The sequence below is a fragment of the Oryzias latipes genome, chromosome 12 (genome assembly GCF_053564925.1).
Source record: "Oryzias latipes strain Hd-rR chromosome 12, Olatipes_Hd-rR_3.1".
Classification (NCBI taxonomy): Eukaryota; Metazoa; Chordata; class Actinopteri; order Beloniformes; family Adrianichthyidae; genus Oryzias; species Oryzias latipes.
This window is the reverse complement of record NC_136248.1, coordinates 12,105,085-12,127,867: the sequence shown is the minus strand read 5'-3', so window position 1 is coordinate 12,127,867 and position 22,783 is coordinate 12,105,085. Positions and strand designations below refer to the sequence as shown.

The following is a 22,783-nucleotide window of genomic DNA, read 5'->3' as shown; positions in this document are numbered from 1 at the left end:
CATAGTCTGTCCTCAAAGGGCCAGATATAACTCATACATGTAACTAAATGTAATAAAAAATAAATGTAACTAGTACTTAATGTTAAATAACCCATTTTTTTTATTTATTATAACTTTTTAAAGTGACAATTACAGTTGCATAGAAAACACGTTTGCTTGTTACTCTAGCATAAATCCTTTTAAATTTGATTCTGTCAGGTTAGGTTATATGGAAAGTGTTTAAGTCTTAATGTATAGTTGCCCAATCCGATATTTTAAGTCCAATTCCCCCTAGATATGAATAAATACACACCAATTTTTATTTTAAGAAATTAAAAAAATTTATGCTCTTGTGGGCCACATAAAATGACATGGAGGGCCACATTTGGCCTTGGGTTTGACACATCTGCACTAGACAGTTGTTGCATACAACCAATGAATCTAGTAGTCCTCAGAATGGGGCAGAGCAGGAAGCTTGTGGCCCAACCAGCGTATTTTCTTTGTCCCAAATAAGCTCTTTTTTACATTGCATTTTTTTCATCTGCCTCTGATTTACAATTTTAATAAAGAAACACTCAGAAATACAGTTTTGATCTTGATTTTCTTTATATTAGACTCTATTGTGAGGAAAATTTCATAAGAACATGTTAAAAATGCCAAAAACACAATTTTCATTGGAGTAGGTCTTTAAAGTGTAAAAAAAAAAACATTGCATAGAACTGCTGTTATTCCATAAAGGTATCATGCCTTTCACTGGATCAAAAAAAAGACAACTAAAAAATGTTGTGCCTGACGTCGATACAGGTGTTAAAAATTGGTCAGCGAAATATAATGTTTGAATAAGGGAACTATTCTGACAAGGACCGCAAAGCGCTAGATTTCCATAACTTCTGCCTTTAGTAGCTTTAGTAGTAGTCAAGTGGTTTTGTTTACAACCTTTGGTTTGAAACGGGAAAGTCCACTTGAATGCAGTCTGAATACAGACCAAACGCAAGGTTCGGGACTTGATTTTCCATTCTGAATACACATTTTCAGGCTGCACCAACTACAAACTCATCCACTGACAATACAAACAAACCCTCAGCAACACATTCACCTACAGCCAACTATGCACTTTGGCTACATAATTTACAAGTAGCTAGTTACATTTTTTGTCTTTCATGGCACAAACATCTTCCCTCCATACTGGAAATAATAAATTATAAACTGCCATCTTAAACATCAGATTAATTTAAAAAAAAAAAAATAAGGAAAGCTGGATTTAATTTAAGAGGGAGAAAGCTAAATGGTGACATCATGAACATTGGGAACATCTTTAGTGTTTGCACATGTTGTATGGAGTTACACACACTGAGTAATACACTGAATGCATGCTGACGCAGAAGAGAGCTACAAAACTACAGAGACAAACTAAGAATAAGTGAATTTATTTGATACAAATCTGAATTTTTTTTTAACCTGTTTTTTAAACACCTACTCCAAAAAAATGTTGTGTTATTTATGTTTTTACATGTTCTTGTAGGATTTTTATGATAATGTAGGATATTTATTTTAAAAAAAATAATTTACAATTGCAATTCTGAGAGTTTCTTTATTTCAAATTGTTGTGAATCAGTAGCAGACAAAAAATGCCACATAAAAAGGAGCTTATGTGACGTAGAAAATACGCTGGGCAGGTATCAAATTTCCCGCTCCGCTCCATTCTGATGCATCCATTTGTAAATAAATAAACTACATTACCAAAAGAATTAGCTCACCTGCCTTGACTCATACATGAACTGAAATGCCATCACATTCCTAACCCATAGAGTTTAAAATCTGTCCACCTTTTGCAGCTATTACAGCTTCAACTCTTCTGGGAAAGCTGTACACAAGGTTGAGTAGTGTGTTTCTAGGAATTTTTGACAATTCTTGGCTCCCAGTCTCCACTCTAATTCATCCCAAAAGTGTTCTGTCGGGTTCAGTTTAGGACTAGGTGCTGGCCAGTCAAGTTCATCCACACCAGACTCTGTCATCCATGTCTTTATGGACCTTGCTTTGTGCACTGGTGCACAGTCATGCTGGAAGAGGAAGGGGCCCTTTCCAAACAGTCTCCACTAGGTTGGGAGAATGGAATTGTCTAAAATGTTTTGGTATCCTGAAGCATTCAGAGTTCCTTTCACTGGAGCTAAGGCACCAAGTCCAAGTCCTGAAAAACAAGCCCACACCATAATTCCTCCTCCACCAAATTTCACACTCGACACAATGCAGTCTTTAATGCAATGCTCTCCTGGCAACTTGCAAACACAGACTCGCCCATCAGATTGCCAGATGGAAAAGTGTGATTCATCACTCCAGAGAAGGCGTCTCCACTGCTTTAGAGTCCAGCGGCAGCTCGCTTTAGACCACTGTATCCAACGCTTTGCATTGCACTTGGTGATGTGTGACTTGGATGCAGCTGCTCAGTCATGCAGACCCATTCCATGAAGCTCTCTGCATACTGTAGTTGGGCTAATCTGAAGGTTACATGAAGTTTGGAGGTCTGTAGCAATTGACTGTCCAGAGGGTCGGCAACCTCTTTGCACTATTTGCTTCAGCATCCGCTGATCCCTCTCCATCCGTTCACCTGGCATACCACTTTATGGCTGAGTTGCTGTTGTTTCCAAACTTTTCTATTTTGTTCTAATAGAGCTGACAGTTGACTGTAGAATATATTTAAGAGCAAGGAATTTTTACGACTGGGTTTGTTGCACAGGTGGCATCCTGTGGACAGTTCCACGCTGGAATTCACTGAGCTCCTGAGAGCGGCTTCATTTTTTCACAAATGTTTGTGAAAACAGCCTGTATGCCTGAGTGGTTGAATTTAAATATCTGTGGCCAGGCCAAGTGACTAAGACACCTGATTCTGATTATTTCGATGGGTGAGCGACTACTTTATCTAATTCAGTGTAGATCCATATAGGTCTTTGTTTTCTTCATCTGAGCTGGCATCTAGTTCAAAACTGTATGGCTGGATAGCTGCCATATTGGTTGCAAAAGTAAAATTTTGTTGACGGTGTGAGGGGCTGTAAGCACTCCACGGACTGGTTAACAGTGTGGAAGTGAATGTATATCCATAAACACAAAGAATACTTCAAAGTCTTGTCTTTTTTTGTCCACTTTTCTGAAGACAATCTGGTTGTCATGAATCGACATGGAGATTTTGACCTCCATGCAGACAGCAATTTAAGCTATTCACATAACTCCTCACATAACATAGAAACAGTCTCCATCATCATATCATCATCAAAAAGTAAATCATTTTAAATACAGCAATATTTCACATGATAAATCTGAGAAACGAAAACACCTAAAGAGAGCATAGAAAAAAAAATTTTTAAGGCAAGGAATGCCTTGAGAACAGCAAAGAGAAACCTTTTACCTACCGGTACTTTCAACAGAGCACGTGTGTCTTTAGCTGACATAAAATAATAGCCCTGAATAATTACTCAAGATTCTGAAGTTTAGTTTAACATGCATAACCTGAGACTTTTATAATATAAAAAAAAGCTTTAAAATGTGTCTAACGTATTTTTATCCAGTAAACACATGGGATTCTAGCAAGCGTGACACCTCGCAGGTGCAATTTACTACAATTACAGGTAATTTGGTAAAGCCGAGAATAAGGTACCAACAGTGCTTTTTTGTTCTTTTTATTAAACACAGTAATAGCTGTAACCAATGTTATGTTATTACTGCTTCAAAAATGACTGGTGAAGCATTTTGTACCAACAAAAAACAGTAGTGACAAAATCATGCTAGCTGTGAAACACACTGCTCACAACAGCGAACTCCAGCTCAGACCAAACAGATGCTGGAAGATTTGCTGTTTTATTTTAGACTTTGCTTGTAAGAGCTTTTTTCAACCTGAGGGGATGTTGAAAAACAGACTTTTTAAAACTTTTTATCTCTCTTTTCCAAACTTAAGAAATTTAGTTTGCTAATATTGTCGAATTTGCAGTCATTTGCTTTAATAATGCATTATTGAGTAAGCATTGAGACAAAACACTTTTTAACCAAAAATGATCAAAGAAAAATGCATGTAATATGTGGTTTTAGTCTGAAATATAAAAAAAAAAACTTCAAAGGTGAAAGGCATTTTTTCCGCATTATGTACTTCAAAAGAAAGAAAAAGACTGCAATAAAGAATACCACAGGAGTTAGTTGTAAATATTAGAAGTAAGACGTTGTAACAAAGTACTATTTTAAAACTTGAAAAGTCTTAAGTTTTTATTCCAGTACTGAAGAGCAGAGACGTTGTTATTGATTCAAATCCTGCAGAGCTCCAAAGGTCCCCCTTGCTTAAACCAGCATGTCAAGACCCATCTAAAGTTCTCCTGAGACCAGCTGGATGATCCAGAGGAGGACTGAGAGGGTGTCATGTGATCATATGAATCCAACATGGAACTCTGTTTTTTTTGGGTTTTTTCTCCCCTGGTCCGGGGGTCTCCCCCTCTCTCCTGGTCGGGCTGGGGATGATCTGGTTCCACTTATGATCACATGGTTAGATTGGCAGCGTGCATGCATCTGCACCCCCACATGCACACTGCTCCCTTTCTGCTTTATCCCTCCTCCTAACCCACAGTGTATTGAAGTGAAACAACTTTCGAGGACTAACATATTTTTTTATTTCAAATGTAGTTACACAATAACAATCATAGGTCTACGTATTCTAAAATCTGCCATAACAGTCTTTTTTCCAAAGTTAAGCCCTGCATTTATCAGCTGAAATAAGAGATTCTTACTGTGGGACTTAGTAGAGGTGGATTCAGAATCTGTGTAGGAAGCATCTGTATCATAGGTCCAGGTGACTTCAGCCTCTTCAGGCTCAGCTGTGGTGAAAGTTGCAGAGCAGAAAAACAGTAATCCACTGACTAAAAAAGCATAATAATGAAAAAATTGCCATCCTAAAAAGTGGCTTATAGGGTTATTATTATTAGCCAATTATAGATTCTATATTTGACTTAACAGATGTTTAAAAATGATTACTCATCTCTAACTTGTGTTTGTGCTAAGACAAATAACACCGAAACAAATGATAAACTGTGCTTTTGTAATCGGACTGACCTTCCCAGGGCCCGGCAATGGTCAAGTTGGTCCATTCACTCCACTGGCTGTCTGAGTTCACTAGATCTTGAGCACGAACCTGAACCTCGTGGACGTGGCCCTCCAGAATGTCATACAGAACAACTGACGTCTCTGAAATGAAAGTCTAGTGAAGACAGAAGAATAGAGGATGAACATTGTTGTGAAAAGATGTTAAATAACACATCCCTAAAAAAGCATTTTTTTTTGTTTAAAAGGTACTTGTGGTATTTTTCTAATGGTGGAGGACATAGTTAAAAAAACTAGGTTTAAAATGCACCAGTGATGTTAGGTCAGGGGTGTGAGGGTCATACGATGGCAGGGGAACATATTAACAGAGCCTTGAGCAACAAAGAGGAGTGAAATCTGCACCAACGATCCCAGCTACAATTCAGAGCCGAATTTCTAATGAACTCCTGCTGCTCTGCAGAAACTATGTCCTACAAAATGACTGTTTTGCGAGGGGGCTAAAACAGCATAATCATGATTAAAAGACGGCTGAGAACTCTTAGAAAATAGATCAAAAAATGTTGAGTGGGATTGCAAGACTAATGAATGTATAAAGTTGTAGGTAACGGCGAGTGAAAATGGAAGCATAACATGTATTGCTAAAAATAAATCAAAATAAAACTAAGCAAAAGTTTTCAACTGCAGCCACTTCTGTTAGTTGAAGGAAGGCCTAAAAAATATCGGAATCACGTATTAACTATATTTTGCCCATGTATACTGATTAAATCATTCCAAATGGTCTGTCCATTTCCTTTTATTGAGTTTATGATGGTTATGCTGCTTCCAGGCAGACATGTATTTTCATATTGGAGCATTTAACCAATCGCACTTCAGCTGTCCTTTGTTGCCAGGCAGGGTCAGAGCTAAAGAGGCCTTCACTATCTGCATGCCCTCTAATGCAAAATTAATGTCGGACATTAGTTTCCTTCAACCAATCAGATTTTGAGTTGGTGTCAGCGGGCCCATTAGCAGGCTTAAGCAACGTCTAAGGCAGTGTTTTTCAACCAGTGTGCCGCGGCACACTAGTGTGCCGTGGGAGATGGTCAAGTGTGCCGTGGGAAATTGCCCTCATTCACTGATCTAAAAACATTTTCCATCTCCAGGAAATCAGCTCTTTGTTCATCCAAACAGGCCCTGATAAAAAACTGAGTAGTTAGGAATATAAAAGATCTTAAAATGACTTTTTCTTTGTGTTTATTTAATTCTATTAAAGACATTTTGATAAAAATGACGGTACCGCGAGTTAGCTGCAGCTACAACTGTGTAAGGAAAAGTCCCGCCCCTTTAACTGTCTCCGCCAATCATTCTTGAAGGTTTAATCACATGTGATCAGTCTGACCAATCAGAAGTGCTTAAAGTCTTGTTCCACGGTGTCAGACCGTGGAACAAGAGAACAAAACAATGAAGCTCAGAGACGCGAGTCTTTCTGCCTTTTTTCGGCAGTTTTCACACTACATCTCCCATGATCCATTGTCTTAAAGGGAAAGCGCACAATGAGTCGTCCTTGTGAACTACAACAAACAAACAGTTTCTAAATTTTTCTAATTTAACTTTTATTTCATCTCTTAGAAAAAAACAGCTGCAACTTCCTGCTTTTCCTGTCACAATTATCACAAAAATCCACGTGAGATTGCGGTGTGTGTGTGTGTGGTGGTGGTGGGGGGGGGGCTGTCGATCAATACAGACCATGAATTTCTGCTTCTTTTTTTTTTGGATGCTGGTGTGCCGCGGGATTTTTGTCAAGGTTAAAGTGTGCCGTGGCTCAAAAAAGGTTGAAAAACACTGGTCTAAGGCACGTCTTTTGATTAGACGTGCATTGGTACGTAAAAAAACACAGACACAGAGCCACGGAGCACTTTTTGATCTCTCAGTCAAAAACAGAGCTGACTGTAATGTACGCCATGGATGATTTTGCAGGAAAATGTCCCACTGATCTCCTTTACTTCCTTCATCAGAAAAATCTGAGTGAGATCATGAAGCAACTGTACAGATTTATCTTTTTGTTCGGCGCTGGTCATCCCATGTCCACTGCGTCTGTCAAGCTGACATTTTCGGCTTTAAAGCAAATTAAAACCAATGTAAAAATGTAACTGGACAGACTCAGCTCTCAGCACTGGCCTTGATGGCAATAGAAAAGGTTTTTTTAGCGAAACTGAAGCGCTATAATCTACGTGACAGGGTGACTGAACTGTTTTTGAGGAAAGAGAGGAGGATGGATTTTGTCTTCAAATTATTCAGGTTTTTGATGAGTGAAATGATAAATGTTATAAATAACATTCCAAATGTATGTGGTTATTTTCAATGTTTTTTTGCTGGCTGTAGTTGCATAACATTTAGTTTATTCAATTTGTTTAGGGGTGCCCAAAGTAGGGCTTGCAGGCCTCCAAGAATGATTGATGGGGACAGTTGAATCAGTCCGACTTTTCCAAAGACAGCGATTGGCTAAAGCTTTAAACAGTAAACAAAAATATTACAAAATATAAAACATACTAATATTCCACTTTAATTTTTGACAGACTGGAAAAAAAACCTGTGGTTCTCTGTACTAACCTCTGACCAGTATATGGAGCCCAGTGGCCTGTAGCTGATCTGAAAGTGTAGGGGGTAGGCGTCCAGTCGAGCCCATGAAGACGGATAGGACCACGACACATTCAGCCGCCTCGGGAATCCCTCCAGCTGTTCCACCTTTAAAAACCGTGGAGGGTCGGGTTTCACTACAAAAAGCAAACAAACATATAAACTTTCAATAAAATTCACAAATCTGCAAACACCAGCCAAAGCAATCATTGAAATAACATTTTTATTAAAGAAAAGTTTTAAAGTGTTACGGTAATTATAAATCAGTTTTGTCTTCAAGGAATTTCTGTCATGATCAATATAAGTTTAGTACTTTTATTATTCCATCATACAGTAAAACTTCACCCACTTAAAAAGATAAGAGAGGTCTGTAATTTTCATCATAGGTATACCTCAACTATGAGAGACAAAATCAGGAAAAAATCCAGAAAAATCACATTGTTGGATTTTTTAAGAATTTACCAATTATGGTGGAAAATAAGTATTTGGTCAATGACAACAGTTCCGCTCAAGACTCTGTTATATACCCTTTGTTGGCAACGTCTGCACAAGGTTTTCACAAACTGCTGCCGGTATTTTGGTCCATTCCTCCATTCAGATCTCCTCTAAAAACAGACTTTAAACTCCCTCCAAAGATTATCTATGGGGTTGAGATCTGGAGACTGGCTTATGCCACTCCAGGATCTGGAAATACTTCTTACAAAGCCACTCCTTTACCCGGGCAGTATGTTTGGGATCGTTGTCATGCTGAAAGACCCAGCCACGTTCCATTTTCAATGCATTTGCTGATGAAAGGGGGTTTTCACTCAAAATCTGACCATTCATGGCCCCATTCATTCTTTGCCTTACACGGATGAGTCGTCCTGGTCCCTTTGCTGAAAACAAGCCCCACGTATAATGTTTCCACCCCATGTTATACAGTAGGTATGGTGTTCTTTGGATGCAACTAAGCATTCTTTTTCCTCCAATAGATTCAATAGATTCTAATTTGGTTTAATCTGACCATAAGACATTCTCCCAATCCTTTTCTGGATCATTCAAATTCTCTCTAGCAAACTTTAGACAGGCCTGCACGTGTACTGGCTTTAGCAGGACATGTCTGGGACTGCAGGATTGGAGTCCATGGCAGTGTATTGTTTTGGTAGTAGCCTTGGCTACTTTGGTCTCAGCTCTCTGCGGCTCCCCCATGTGGTTCTGGGATTTATGCTCACCGCTTGTGCTCATTTTGACCCCACAGGGGAGCCCGAGATGGAGGGGGATTATCAGTGGTCTTGTATGTCTTCCATTTCCTAATAATTGCTCCCACAGTTGATTTCTTCACACCAAGCTACTTACGTATTGCCGGTCAACAACTTTATTTCTGGTGTCTTTAGACAGCTCTTTGGCTTTGGCCATAGTGGCAATAGTTTAAGGTCTGACTGTTTGAGGTTGTGGACAGGTGTCTTTTTTATAGATAACGAGTTCAAACAGGTGTCACTACTACAGGTAATGAATGGAGGACACAAGATCCTCTTACAGAAGAAGTTACAGGTCTGTAAGAGCCAGAAATCTTGCATGTTTGTTATTGACCAAATACTTATTTTCCACCATTATTTGCAAATATATTCTTTAAAAAACAAAGTGATTTTCTGGATTTTTTCTCTCATTTTGTCTCTCATAGTTGAGAGACTTTCAGATGATGAAAATTACAGAACGGACTAAATACTTTTTTGCCCCACTGTGTGTCCTAGAAAACGATACAGATTTTTTTTATTTTGGCAGAAAACAGCATAATTATTAATAAAAGACCACGAGAACACTTCTTAAATGATCAAAAGATGATTGGAGTGGGAGTTTAAGAACGTGCAAACGGAGACATATATTAGAACATTTATTCATTTATCTTCTAAACCCGTTTTGTCCCGTTTGGGGTCACGAGGCTGCCGGGGCCTATCCCAGCTACCTTAAAAAAAAAAAGGTTAAACATTTTTTAACTTATATTTGAACACAATTATAACTACACTTTTGTCGGGGGTTAAAGAAAAGCAAAAGGAAAAAGTTTTGTGTAAGCAGCGCCTGTTCCATTATTGTTTTAATTTATGTAAATATGGGAAGAAACACATATTGATAAGAAGCACAGAAGGGAACAACAATTTAAGATATCAAGACCCAAGCTTGATGTTGCTGACTGTGTGCTCTTACACAGCTTATCCAGTTTAATTCGGTCATATGTGGTGTGAGAGCCGAGAGCATTGGTCTGTGTGACTGCGAGCATGTGATAGACCTGCCAGAAGGCAGGGAGGATGACTTCACAGTGCTTTTGAGAGACGTCCACCACACACGGCTTCCAGGTTTCATGCGATCCCCTTCAATACAAACAGAACATTTTATTTTTGTTTTATTGCAGGAGGAAACGAAAAAACAAAGTAAAACTTCCACCAGGCAAGGTTCTAGAACCCTAAAACGTAAAATAATATGTTTATATAACCATAAGCTATTATTTACTGGAACTTTCTATGTATTTATTGTTCTACACTTATTTTGTTTGAAAGGTGGCTGGATGCGTAGCAGTTAGTGACTCTCACCTGAAGGAGGCATTGTACTTGGCTGGCAGGAACGTATTTACTGATTCCACCCAGGAGCAGTGAACATATGAATGATTAGGCATTTGACATAAAACGTTCAGCTGTGCAGGCGGGTCTGGAACACAAGAAAAAACTAATCATCCTCAGAACAAAGAGAATACTTTTCTGTTTCATCTAAGAAGTAACTTAAGAACATGTTATCCATCATCAGTCACAGGAATCATGGGAGGTTTGACTTATAGAAAGCCAAGCTCCTAGTTCCTTTACAAAGGAAGCTCACTTAGGGAGTATTTTCCTGTTCAAGACAGAAACAGGAAATGGAGGAGCTCTGTGATGGCTGCTAAGACTAATTGCTTAGAAGGTCAGAAGCTCTTTTCTTATCACAGTTTTAAAATGTTACGTAATCAGACAAAGAAAACCAATCAAACAAAATGCAATTGTTAAATAAATGTTAGGTAACTATTTTACTTTATAACTGAATGTGGGTGTGCAGGTTTACTATTGCTGCACAAAATATTTTTAAAAAAGTAAAATAATTGAGTTTCTCTATTTAAAAAATGGAATTTATCACATTGTGTGAAGTGAATTTAAAACGTAATAACAACACTTACGCCCCAGCATGAGACTGATGGAATGGAGGTGGGACCCCCTGTCGCTATGGCAGCTGTAATTGCCCTGCGCTGACTGATTGGCCTCCAGGAGAACTAACTTTCCGTCTGATGTGACTTTGTGCCATGGCAGCTCTTTTCTCTGGTTGTGAAGCCACATCACTGACATCCTACTGAAGGGACATATTATATGTTATTATATGTTACTTATCATTTGGAGAAAACTCTTTTTGCACCTGCATAAAAACTCAATCCTTTTCCTTCCTCGTCTCAGAAATTTCTTTCAAAAATAATAAAACATTGAATTTTTTTAAAAATGTATCTTTCCATGAACATGTTAAAAGCAAAATGAGATGTTTAAACCAACGAAGAAAGCTTTGCAACCGGAGTGCTTAAAGTGTGATAATGCATCAGCTTTCAAGGATAGAAGTGATCTGTTGCAAATCTCTCTCCACAACACCTGTGGCGATTTATTTCCTCACCTGTTATGCGACTTCCCGCATGCCAAGGTTATGTTTGAACCCAGACGGCCATACTGCAAGCCTGACACTGCAGAAACAGACATAACAAAAAAAAACTATGAAGGACATGGTAGCTTGGCTTACATGAGTATCTGCACAATGTACAATCCGACACATAAAGTGTCTTCCTCATCTCTGTTTTTGCAATTCAAGCTCCACCAATTGCAGTGTTGCAGCAGCATTACAATAACATGGCCATAAAAGGTTTGGGATCCAGCAGATAGCAAGCTGGGGGGAATCTAGCTCACACTATGAAGTTGTAGCGATGTGTTTGTTTTTAAAAGTTTCTTAATGGCTGTACTATTTTTAACTCTTTTTTTAACAATCTTTTTACAATATTAGATATAAAAAAGCGTGAAAGCAAGAAGCAAGCAGTAACAAGTCAAATGGCAGCTAGATGGTCAGATGCTTTCCAGCTTTTGGCATGTTATAATGCTTTTTCAGTGTTGGAACTCACGTGGCAGGTATAAATGCAAGAACATGTTTTTTAGTATCACAAAAAAAATTCTATTTCCATAATTTCTGTTGTAAAGTATAAAGCAACAAAGTAAACTTAGAAAAGGAAACAGAAGTGCAGAGTAGATCTTAAAGACCCACTCCGTTGTAAATGGTGTTTTCAATATGTTCTTGTGGCATTTTCCTGATGACGGAGGCCTATTTTAAGAAAATTAAGGTCAAATTTAGAATATTGTTTATAAAAAGTATTGTGAGATAAAAAAAATGATTCTGCAGACGAAAAAATGATTGTGCAAATGAAATCATTTGCATAAATCATTATGTGGGTATTAAGGGTAGTAAATGTTTATCTTGGAATGCTCTGTTCTTTGTTCGCCAAGCATACCGCCCCTTGTTATGTCCAAATAACTCCATTTTAGTTTCATCAGTCCACAGCACCTTATTCCAAAATGAAGCTGGCTTATCAAAATGTGCTTTAGCATTCCTCAAGAGACTCTGTTTGTGGCATGTGCGCAGAAAAGGCTTCTTCCGCATTACTCTTCCATACAGCATCTCCTTGTGCAAAGTGAGCCGAATGGTTGAACGATGCACAGTGACACCATCTGCAGCCAGATCACATGTAGGTCTTTGGAGCTGGTCTGTGGGTTCAGTTTGATTTTTCTTACCATCCTTCGCCTCTGCCTATCTGAGATTTTTCTGGGCCGGCAACTCCGGGCCTTTGCTAGAACTGTGCCTGTGGTCTTCCATTTTCTCACTGTATTCCTCACCGTGGAAATTGACAGTTGAAATATCTTAGCAAGCTTTTTGTATGCTTCAATTAAAGAATGATGTTAAACAATATTTGTTTTTAGGTCATCTGACAGCTGTTTTGAGGTTCCCATGTTGACATTCTTCAGAGAAGATGCAAAGAGGAGAAAAACTTGCTCTTGGCCACCTTAAATACCTCTTCTCGTGATTGGCTTCACATGTGTATGGAGGTCAAGGGTCAATGAGCTTGTAAAACAAATTTTGTGTTCCAATAATTATTGCCAAAGGTAGTCAAATCAATAAAACAACAGGGGTGCCCAAATTTACGCACCTGCCTATTTTTCTTTAAGTAATTATTGCACAGTTTCTTTAAATCCAATAAACTTCATTTCACTTTTCAAGTATCACTGTGTTCATCTGCTATATGATATATTTAACTGAAATTGATGATCCGAACAATCAATGATTTATGAAGAACAATCTTGTAAATTATCAGGGGTGCCCAAACTTTCTCATACCCCTGTAAATGTTATAGCAGGATGTTGAGACAATTGTAGTGGTTTTGTTTGGATGGTGGAAAAAAACCCTGATATACCACAAGATATAAATGTGGCCAGAGGAACACCTTTATAAAAGGAAACGAAAAAAGTAAAAACCTGTAGTTTTGTTGTGGAATTGTTGCACTGCATTATTTATGGATTTCCAAGGCAAACAATGTTTGTGAGTCAAAACAAAGCTTTGTCAAATTAAAGGCACACTTCGATCATCTTTTGATCTATTGTAAAAATGTTCCCAGTGATCTTTTAATTGTGGTTTTGTCATTTTTAGCCTAAATAAAAAAAACCTGTGTTGTTTTCTAGGACATATATCTTCTGCAGAGTGGCAGGAGTTCATCAGAAATTGTGGGAGGGACTGTTGCCGCGGAGCAAGAATGTCCCCACTTCCTATCATCTATGTGTTTACACCATTGACTGTATATAGAAGACTGGACTGAGGGATACCCTCCCCCCTAGAATTTCAAAAAGGAAGAACCTGCTAGCTCCAACATGCCTAAACCCCATAGTTATTTAAGAAATAAACAGTAACTCATTTTGTCAGAATAGCCATTCTTGTTCTGCTACCTTTTTCTAAACATCTTCTTGCTAATCCTATTTTTTTTAATGATATTTTTTCTTTATCGCTGACCAAATGCCTCAGTAAGAGCATTTTTTACTCGAACATTTGATTGACAGATTACCCGAGCCTGCTTTCAGTAGATGACTAACTTAGCTTCATTTGGCTGAGCCGGAGGTAAGACATTTTCTATGGATGACATCACACCTGCTCTGTCCAGTTCTCTCCATACAGTCAATGGTTTACAATCTCTCCCACTGGGTTACAGCCCCTCACACCTAGAACATAACAATACTGGTGCAAAACTGGCAAGGAAGATCAGAGCTATTCAGCTGGACAGTTGTGAGCCAGATGCCAGCTCGGACAAGGAAACATGGATCTTTTTGTCTGCAAATGGATCCATCAGAATGGAGCGGAGCAGGGAACTTGTGGGCTGTTGATTGTATTTTCTTTGTCACATCTACAAGTTTATTCAAACTGCATTTTTTCATCTGCTACTGATTAGGGCTGTGACGATAACCGCATCACCGCGGTGATGACATCATCACCGCTTTTTTTTCACGCACTTTTTTTTTTACTTTTTGCATATGGTGCGTGTCATCACCGCGGTGATGACCTCATCACCCCGTCACCGCACTTTTTTTTTTAACTTTTTGCATATGGTGCGTGTTTGGAATTATAATAAACACATTAAACGCATCCATCTTTGCTGATAATTTCCTTTTTCTGCTAGTCCTGTCTTCACACTTTCCTTCTTCTTCTTCTTCCTTCTGTCTCCTTTTCTCCCACACCGCGCGCGCTCTCACTGTCTGACTCTGCGCTGCACGTGGCACGCGGCTCCCTTTACAGTTACACAAACAGGCGCGGCTCTTTCAGAAGCACACATCCTTCCCCCCCTCCTATGGTTGCCGTATGGAGTGGGCCCCCTCCCTATCGGTTTTATTTGCACCTTAGACATGTAGGGTCCTTGGTAGGGGGGGTGCTTGGACATCACTGCAAGCAAGCAGCAGATGTCCTCCTGGCACCCCACCCGCCAATTTTAACCGCACCTCAGACATTTAGGGCCCCTTGGTGGGGAGGGTGAGGGGACATCACTGTGAGTAATCAGGAGATGTCCCCTTAGTGCCCTACTCGCCAATTTTAACTGCACCCCCCTTAGTACACACACCCCTCCCCCTTCAATATATACATTCCAACATAAACACACACACATGCACACACACACCCTCTCAAACACACATACACGTACACACATTTTGCAAGGAAGGTGGGACCTGGGTCCATCTGTCCCCTACCCCCTCCCTGGTGGGGGGTGCGGGCCCCTTGGCGACGGCGGCCGTGTCCCTTGGGTGCCGGCTCCCTGGGCCCGGCGGTGCTCTCTCCGCACGGTGGGGGGGTTCATATTACACCTGAGCCGGGGGTGTTCGTGTCCCTGGGGGGGTGGGTCCTGGTCCTTGCCCCTGAGCGCTGGGCCCCGCCAAACTTCCAACATGGCCGAGCCTGGTCGGGCCATATTTATAACACCCCTTGTGGGCCACCCTTTTTTCCCCGGGGTTCCCCCCTCCTGGGCGGGGGCGGCTGGCCCCTGCCTTGCTCCTCCCTGGACCAACCGTGGGCCGGGCTGCCTGGAGTGCGGAGCGGGTCTCCCTTGGGGGGTCCTGGCTCGTACCTGGGGTTGGGGCGGGGGGATGCCCGGAACTCCTGGGTGGTGGTGGGGTGCTTGTCTGGGGCTGTGGGCGTCCTTCTCCGGTGGGGCCCTGCGTTGGGCTCTTCCGGTGCGGCGGGGGGGCTGCTTTCCTGGCTGGGCTGGGGCGGCGCTCTCTTTCCCTCCCTGCCTCCCTGCTCTCTGGCTCTAGGGGGCCTCGCGGCGGTCCTGCTGGCCCTGGCCTGGGTGGCGGTCTTGGTCGCCCGGGGGGCGGTTGTTCCCTGCCTGTTCCCGTGTGGCGTTGGGGGAATTCCGGCTGCCGCTGCTGCTGCGGCGGGGGTCTGGGTGTGGGGGTGGCTGGGCGCTCCTCCTCCTTCTTTTCACATTCCACCATCCATTTTAGAAGAACATAAACACTCACCTGAGCACAGGTGTTAGCTCACCTTTGCACTAATAGTTTGCATGATTGAATGAATGAAAGATTTCACACTAGTTGGTTTAAAGGCATAGGTTTGCGTTCGTGAACACTATCTGTTTTGTGTACATGTTGACATGTGGACATTTTTTGCAGCTAGCAGGTGTGTTGATAATATTTGAGTGTGTGTGAACAGGCCCCGCCCTTTTTGTACTACATTTGAACCGTACCGTAATGATAAACAACCAGTAAACCTGTCTGCTCTATGCTGCTTCATGGTCTTACCCCCCCCTCTCACTTACCCCCCCCCTCTGACATCCGTCCCTCTTCTTCCCTTCTTTCCTTTTCCGTCCGGTCCAACACCAAAGATTTTCAAACATGGTTGAAATGAATAAAGTTTGGCCTCAATTACAAAAGGGGTTTATTCAGTCATACCTTTGGTTTGTCTGAAGATTAAAAACCCCTCTTGTTAAAGTAAAATATGTCCAACACAAGAGGCCCTCAGCTTTCATCTGCCTGCCTAGCTGTTGGACAGGACAAGTAAAAAAAACAAAAAAATAAGCACACATCCTTATTCTACAACAGAAGTTTCCGTCTCGCAAGGAAATACGACAAATTTACTGCTTTCTAATTGTTAATTTCCATTGTATTCATTTCCGTTACAAGCTGCGTGCGTTCTTAAGTGCGCGACACGGCCGCCCACCGGAGGATTTTGTGTTGGGGGGGGTTACTGTCCTCCTTCACTCCGTAACACCAAACATGAACGCGCGCTGTTAGATTTCCATGAAAATCACTACGTGTTTTGTTTGGGAACTATTTTTTGCAGCGTAACGTTAGGGCCCGTACACACCGGGACGAATTTCGCGCGCGATATTCGCCGACGTTTAACGCCTCGTGACTAAACAAAGGGCAATAATGTGAGTGTGCACACAGACGCGAAAAAACGCCACACGTCAAAGCGTCACTTTTTAAAAAACGCCTCGGGTTCGTTTTTTTGGTTTGACGCGCTGCGTCGAAAACTATACGACCAATGAGAATGACGCTTTTGCACACGTGTCTGGAGCTTCTGAAGTTACAGTAAAACACAACTTGGGGGCGCTCAAACACAAAACTGCCTTTCTGAGCACATATACCAGCGAAGAAGATAGACGCCAAGTAGCGTCTACACTACCACGAAGAAATAATGACAGACATTCTAAAATATCCCAAACCAAGCACCAGTTGGAGCAACTGGTGCTTGAAATATTCATGTTTTCTTTGTATGATTTTGACAAGCGCGTAAATACTTGCTCTCTTCTTCTGAGTGAGAAGTGACTTTAAGAAGCGTAAAGTTGCGCAGCGCCACCTTGTGGACAGGAGTATTTCTGTTTTACATTAAGCGCCATCTAATGTCAGGGAATGAAATTGCATGTTCGCTCGGCTCAACGTCAGCGAAAATCGCCTGGGTGTGAACACAAAAAACGTGGCGAAAAACGCTGGCGAATAACGCCTGGCGAATATTCGTCCCGGTGTATACGGTCCTTTACGTGTCTGTATAAACAAAGGCTGAGCCTCCTGCCCCGCGTTCTTCATGGGTGTCAGGCTTCACGGCTACCGGAAAGGTGACAAAGTGTCTGCAGTCTGCTTATTACTGGGCAATACATAATATTTTGAGAAGATGTCTGTACCAGAGAGCACAGATGAAACTTGCGTGCAGCTCCAGAGCGGTCCGCTGCAGAAGAATCAACACACACCCCCAACACACGTGTGCGCTCCTTCCTACTATTTCTACACAAGACGCTCCGCGCTCACACACACAGTCAATCTACAACACCTATAGTTAGTTCACCAGTTAGATATGTAGTTGTTAGTTGTTACTGTTGTTTGTTAATAAAGACTAGTACGTTGTAATTGTATTTATTTCCGATGCGGCCGCCGGGGGATTTTGTGGGGGTTTTTTTTGTCTTTGGACTGGGTCTCTAATAGGATCAGCAACTGAGAACAGGAAACATGAAAGCAGGAGAAGGAAGGAGATTAATTCTTAAACAGTCATCAAAGGGCACTCGTTCTTTTGACACACTGACTAGGTAACATGGGCTTTAAAGCATCTACATCTAATCATAATCTGTTCGGGCAGCTCTGCTGTGCTCTGTGAGGAGCTGGGCTGTTGTCTCCATGCATATGTGTCTTAACTCTGTCTTCCCCCTAAATGCATGCATGTTGGGTTTGGCTGGTGCTTCTAAATTGCCTTTAACTGCCTAAATTATTTGTCTCTGTGTGGCCTTGTCATTGACCAGCAGCCTACCAGGGGTGTACTCTACCCCCTTCACCTGATGACAGCTAGAATCGGCTCCAGTCTGCTGACACACAAGATAAGCAGGTATAAAACATCACTAATTCCTCATTTTATGGCAAAAATTTGAGTTATTTAATAGAAGATTACACATTTACACCTCACACATAAATTTGAGTGAAACGTATAAAAAATTCCAGTAGTCTTTAAAAAAAAAATATCCGCCATTAGTTTCCCACTATACAGTGATCCCTTGCTACAACGCGGTTTACTTTTCAATACTTCACGGATCTGCATCGTGCATTGTGTTCTGCATTCTGATTGGCTAAAAAGTCACTCCGCTTCTTCTCTACCTGCGCGTCAATAACGTTGCAGTTTAATATGTACACGTAGTACGTAAAACAGCTTGCCAAATTTACATTACGTACGTGCAAATTCTCTTGCAATTTCGAGTTTCTCTAAAACCCATAGAAAAAACAGCGACAACAACTGCCTATCACTATGTTCTTCTCCCGAACAAACACACCTGCACCGCAGGCTTCAAAAGAAGAAAACACTGTGGAGAATCACATCAGATGTCTGGGTAGAGCTGTCTGAGTCGGTTTGATGAAGGTCAGTTTGGATTGTGCAAAATGCTGCCAGGATGCAGCGGCTCAGTCTGAAGAGCAGTGAGATACACCTGAGTCACTATTTGTCCGACTGTACTTTGTATTTTTTTCATAATCATTTTAAATTGTCTCCCGTTTCATCCAATTACTCGGGTCGCGGTGGGCGGGGCTAATCGCCGCAATTTGAAGCCTTCTGTTCACATTGATGATTCAAATTATCATTTGACAGTACAGTACAGAAGTTTTTTGTTGAAAAAAACGTTTCTAGAGTACTTTGATTTGTGAAACAAATGCTTGAGCCTGTAAAATGGTTTTTTCTTTCTTTCCAGCGAATAAAAGAGTATTTAATTGTATATTAATTGTAAGAAAAAATAAAGGTTTCTCCTTCACAGAGTTTTCCTATCACGGGTACTTTTTGGAACGTAACCCCCGTGAAAAACAAGGGTTTACTGTACAGCTATTCTCTTTATCTCAAATGTCTTATTCAGAGCCTTTTGTGAAAGTTTTTACCATGTTTGGTTTGCGCCTTAAAGCCCTGAAAAAGCATACATCCTGCAATCTGATTTGGTGTTTGCATCTAAACTACCCAAGGCCATGATAGAGAGCTGACTAGTCTCAATGTGTGTATTCATGTTTTATTGGCAGTGAAGTACTTTATTCCCCAAACCCGCAGCGTTCCACTCATATCTGATTCTGCCTCTGGCAAAAGCTCCCCGACATGTACGCGAGTGCACACAGACAGAAAACCACACACATATTCACACACAAAAGCCTTCATTTATGTGAACACATACACACAGTGAAATGCATGGATGCAAAAAAAAAAAAAAATGCCTGCCAGTTTCTGCTCACATTAAAATCAGATGGCAGGGCAGAAACGGAAACTGCAAGCTGGAAGAAACTTAGTACTTTCCAAACAATAAAAAGGATAGAATTTGGCATGGCTCAAAGTAGGAGAAAAGATGGAAAAACGTCTAACAGTTTCATCTACAAGATCTCGGGCTGGGCTTTTTCATTTTATTCTGCGATTAATAAAGCTGATATGAACAGGAGAGAAAGAAGGCAAAAATCAGCCGAAGAAATACAAAGCTTCAACAAAAGTGGTGTTTTTTAAACAAACTTTTTAAACTTTAGTTTTTTGGTAACTGTTTCCAATTAACTTCTCCTTTCTTCTGCAATACTATACAATCCCAAAGGGATATTGACTAAAGCATGCTGAAAATTGCTCACAGAAAACCCTGCATTAACATGTGTGCTGCGTTAACATAGGAAAACTGCCAACGCAGTGTGTGCGTGTGTGAAGAGGGTACATGAGTATGGGTCTGAGTGTGTCTCACCTTCACCATTCCAAATCTGAGCACAACTGGGACCCAGTGACCAAGATAGAAACCAGATGACTGTCAGACACACAGGGCTGGATAGGAGGCCACGCATCTAAAACAGGGGGGGGGACCAGCAAAACAGTTCAGTTATTCCTCCTTGGATTTAAAAAAATCTATTATTATTTTAATATTTACCTCCAAAACAGTGACAACGTAATTATGATAAGGCAGTTTAATTCAAAACAGGAAGCATAAAAAGGTCAATCTTTTCTTTTCAGTACAGTGTTCCCTTGTTTAGGTTCTTGTTGTATTGCGGGGGTTACATTCTAAAAACAATTTGCAGTAGGTAAACTCCACAAAATAGAATTACAGATGTTTAAAGACCAGCTCAGATATTTTTGTTACCATGTTCTTGTGGCATTTTTCTCATGATGGAGGACAGATATAAAGAAAATTAAGCTCATAATTGCATTTCTGAGTATTTCTTTACTCAAACCTTTGTGAATCAGGAGCAGACAAAAAATTTTATTCGAAAAAGCTTGCAAGTGTGGTGTAGAAGCTACTATGGCAACCCAGAAGCTCCCTGCTCTGCTTCATTCTGATGCATCCACTTGTAGATGACTAGATAAATGAATGTCTTTGTTTTCCTTGTCTGAATTGGCATCTGGCTCAAAACTTTTCAGCTGGATAGCTCCAGTATTGCTCGCCATTTTTATCGCACCCCTAATGTTACTTGGGGATGTGAGGGGCTGTGAGCTAGTGGGAGAAAGTTTAAAAAATAGAATGACTGGAAATAAGCGCAGGCTTACTCATGCTAAAAATCCAACCCACAACTCAGAGGTGAATTTCTGATGAACTCCTGCCGCTCTGCAGAAACTTTGTCCTAGAAAACAACACAGGTTTTTTTATGTTGGCCAAAAACGGCATAAATCATAATTAAAAGACCACCAGGAATGCTTATACAGCATGATCAGAGTGGGACTCTAAGAACTTTTTGTTTGGGGGAGAAAAGTTTTATTAAAGCATCTTTGGAAATGTAGGAAAAAAGGGTTGCAAATATGATACTAAGAACAAAATGAGCCAAACAAATGTTTTTTTTCTGTTTTCCAGAAAACTGCAGTCTGTGATAGTTGACAGAATTACTGTTTAACTACATGTCTACAGGCTCTCAAAGGCCTAAGTCCTCCAAAATTTTTGTCATTGAGGCATAGGCCTGCACAATTAATCGTACATTTATCGTTATCGCAATTTCAAGCTGAGCAATATCCATATCGAAAAAGTCCACCAATTTCGCAATAAATGGTAAACCTTAAATGTGTTAAAACAATCTTATATTAACTTGAACTATTTAATGAATTTAATAAATCCCTTTATGCATTTTACCAATAAGATGGAACTCTTTACATTGTTGACCAATCAGATGGAGCTCTTATGTTAGATGTTGCCCTCCTGATTAGACGAGGGTCATTTGGAGAATAATTTAAGGTATTTTGACTCTTATTTAAATTAAACTTTTGCAGCAAAATGGAAATGTTTTTTTTGTTTTTGCTGGTTGTTCATTTATCGCAAGTTATATCGTCATAACACAATATTGATCACTAATACTAGTTTTCTTCATATCGTGCAGCCCTAGTGACACACAATTCCCACGGGGTACTTTGATTGAAAACATTAGTGTTACAACACCACTACAGCTCCAAATACTGCCGTGAAGATGGCGGCGCACAGCTCTTGGATTGGGGTGTTACTTTTGTGTTTCTTGTGTTTCAGAGGATCGTGAGCACACACACAGCGCTTTGGGGCGGTGTAAGCTTCAAAGCAGAAAGGCCGCTCAGTCCCTAGAAATCGTTCAAACAATCACGTGGATTTGTGTTTCGAGACGTGTCCCGACTAAATAAAGGCTGATGTTATTGCCACATGTTTACATGCAGCCAAGATGCAGATTGCAGCACCACCCAAAGCTAATGCTGTTAGCCCGTGTTAGCATTCTGCTAATTCTGGCTTCTTTCCGGCTCCGTTTTTCAACAGAAAAAGTAATGACCACACGGATTAAAAATAAAACGATGAGCGAACAGGTGTTTCATAATAATCGTAACATTATTAAAAACACGTTTAGAAGATCGTCTTGTATATTACCGAGCTAACATATCAATGTATAAAGCTGCTCGGCAACATTGTTTTGTATTGGATTGTTACATTCAATAAAGTTTGAGAAAAAAATAGCCACTCGGCGGAACTGATATCCGCTTCCGGTTTTTCAAACCCTACTGCGCATGTGCGAATGATTTATTCTGACCGAAAGTGTGACCCATGTGAACGTTTGTTATATTCTGAAAACATTTTTCTGGAACCATGTACACGGTTGGATTCTAATCCGACCATTGATCCGGTCAAGATATTTTTCACATGTAACCGCGGCTTATGGTGTCTACTCGCAGCGTGGCGGGGGCGTGGCATCACAATGGTGTTTCTCCATCGGGATGTCAGTCACCCATCACGATAGACGATGGTATCGTCCATCGGCACAACCCTAATGTCAAATCCTTTCCAGGAGAGCAGTTCAACTAAATATCAATGACAATGATCTATACAAATACATGGAAACTAGGGGTGTAAGAAAAAATAAATTCGGCAAAATATCGCGATAGTTCATTTGGCAACACTTGTATCGATTCAAAATGCTGCCAGGATGATATTTAATTATTTCTGAGCGTCCTTCAGCCTCTGACTCTTTTTGTCCACTTCACCCTCCGACCGCTAGTTGGCAGCAGAGCACACAGTGCCTCTTTGAGCAGCTCTACACTACACAAGACAACAGGAAGACTGCAGTCAGATGCAGCTTGT

The 22,783-nt window shown here is 40.7% G+C and overlaps 1 protein-coding gene across 7 annotated transcripts in view; it reads right to left on the bottom strand.

Annotated features, from left to right (window-relative positions):
• il11ra (interleukin 11 receptor subunit alpha) overlaps positions 1–22,783 on the bottom strand; it is a 79,930-nt gene that overhangs the window by 6,804 nt on the left and 50,343 nt on the right. For 2 of the 7 annotated variants that reach the window (XM_023961191.2, XM_023961192.2), the window contains exons 2-9: positions 19,955–20,051; positions 11,323–11,389; positions 10,844–11,013; positions 10,233–10,347; positions 9,850–10,013; positions 7,642–7,805; positions 5,065–5,209; positions 4,743–4,829 (exon numbers count right to left, since the gene is read on the bottom strand). In XM_023961191.2, the coding sequence (XP_023816959.1) occupies positions 4,743–4,829; positions 5,065–5,209; positions 7,642–7,805; positions 9,850–10,013; positions 10,233–10,347; positions 10,844–11,013; positions 11,323–11,389; positions 19,955–20,051 (1,009 nt within the window). The remainder of the gene's footprint in view (positions 1–4,742; positions 4,830–5,064; positions 5,210–7,641; positions 7,806–9,849; positions 10,014–10,232; positions 10,348–10,843; positions 11,014–11,322; positions 11,390–19,954; positions 20,052–22,783) is intronic. The other 5 variants (XM_078956129.1, XM_023961193.2, XM_078956131.1 and 2 more) reach the window with 3 other exon arrangements.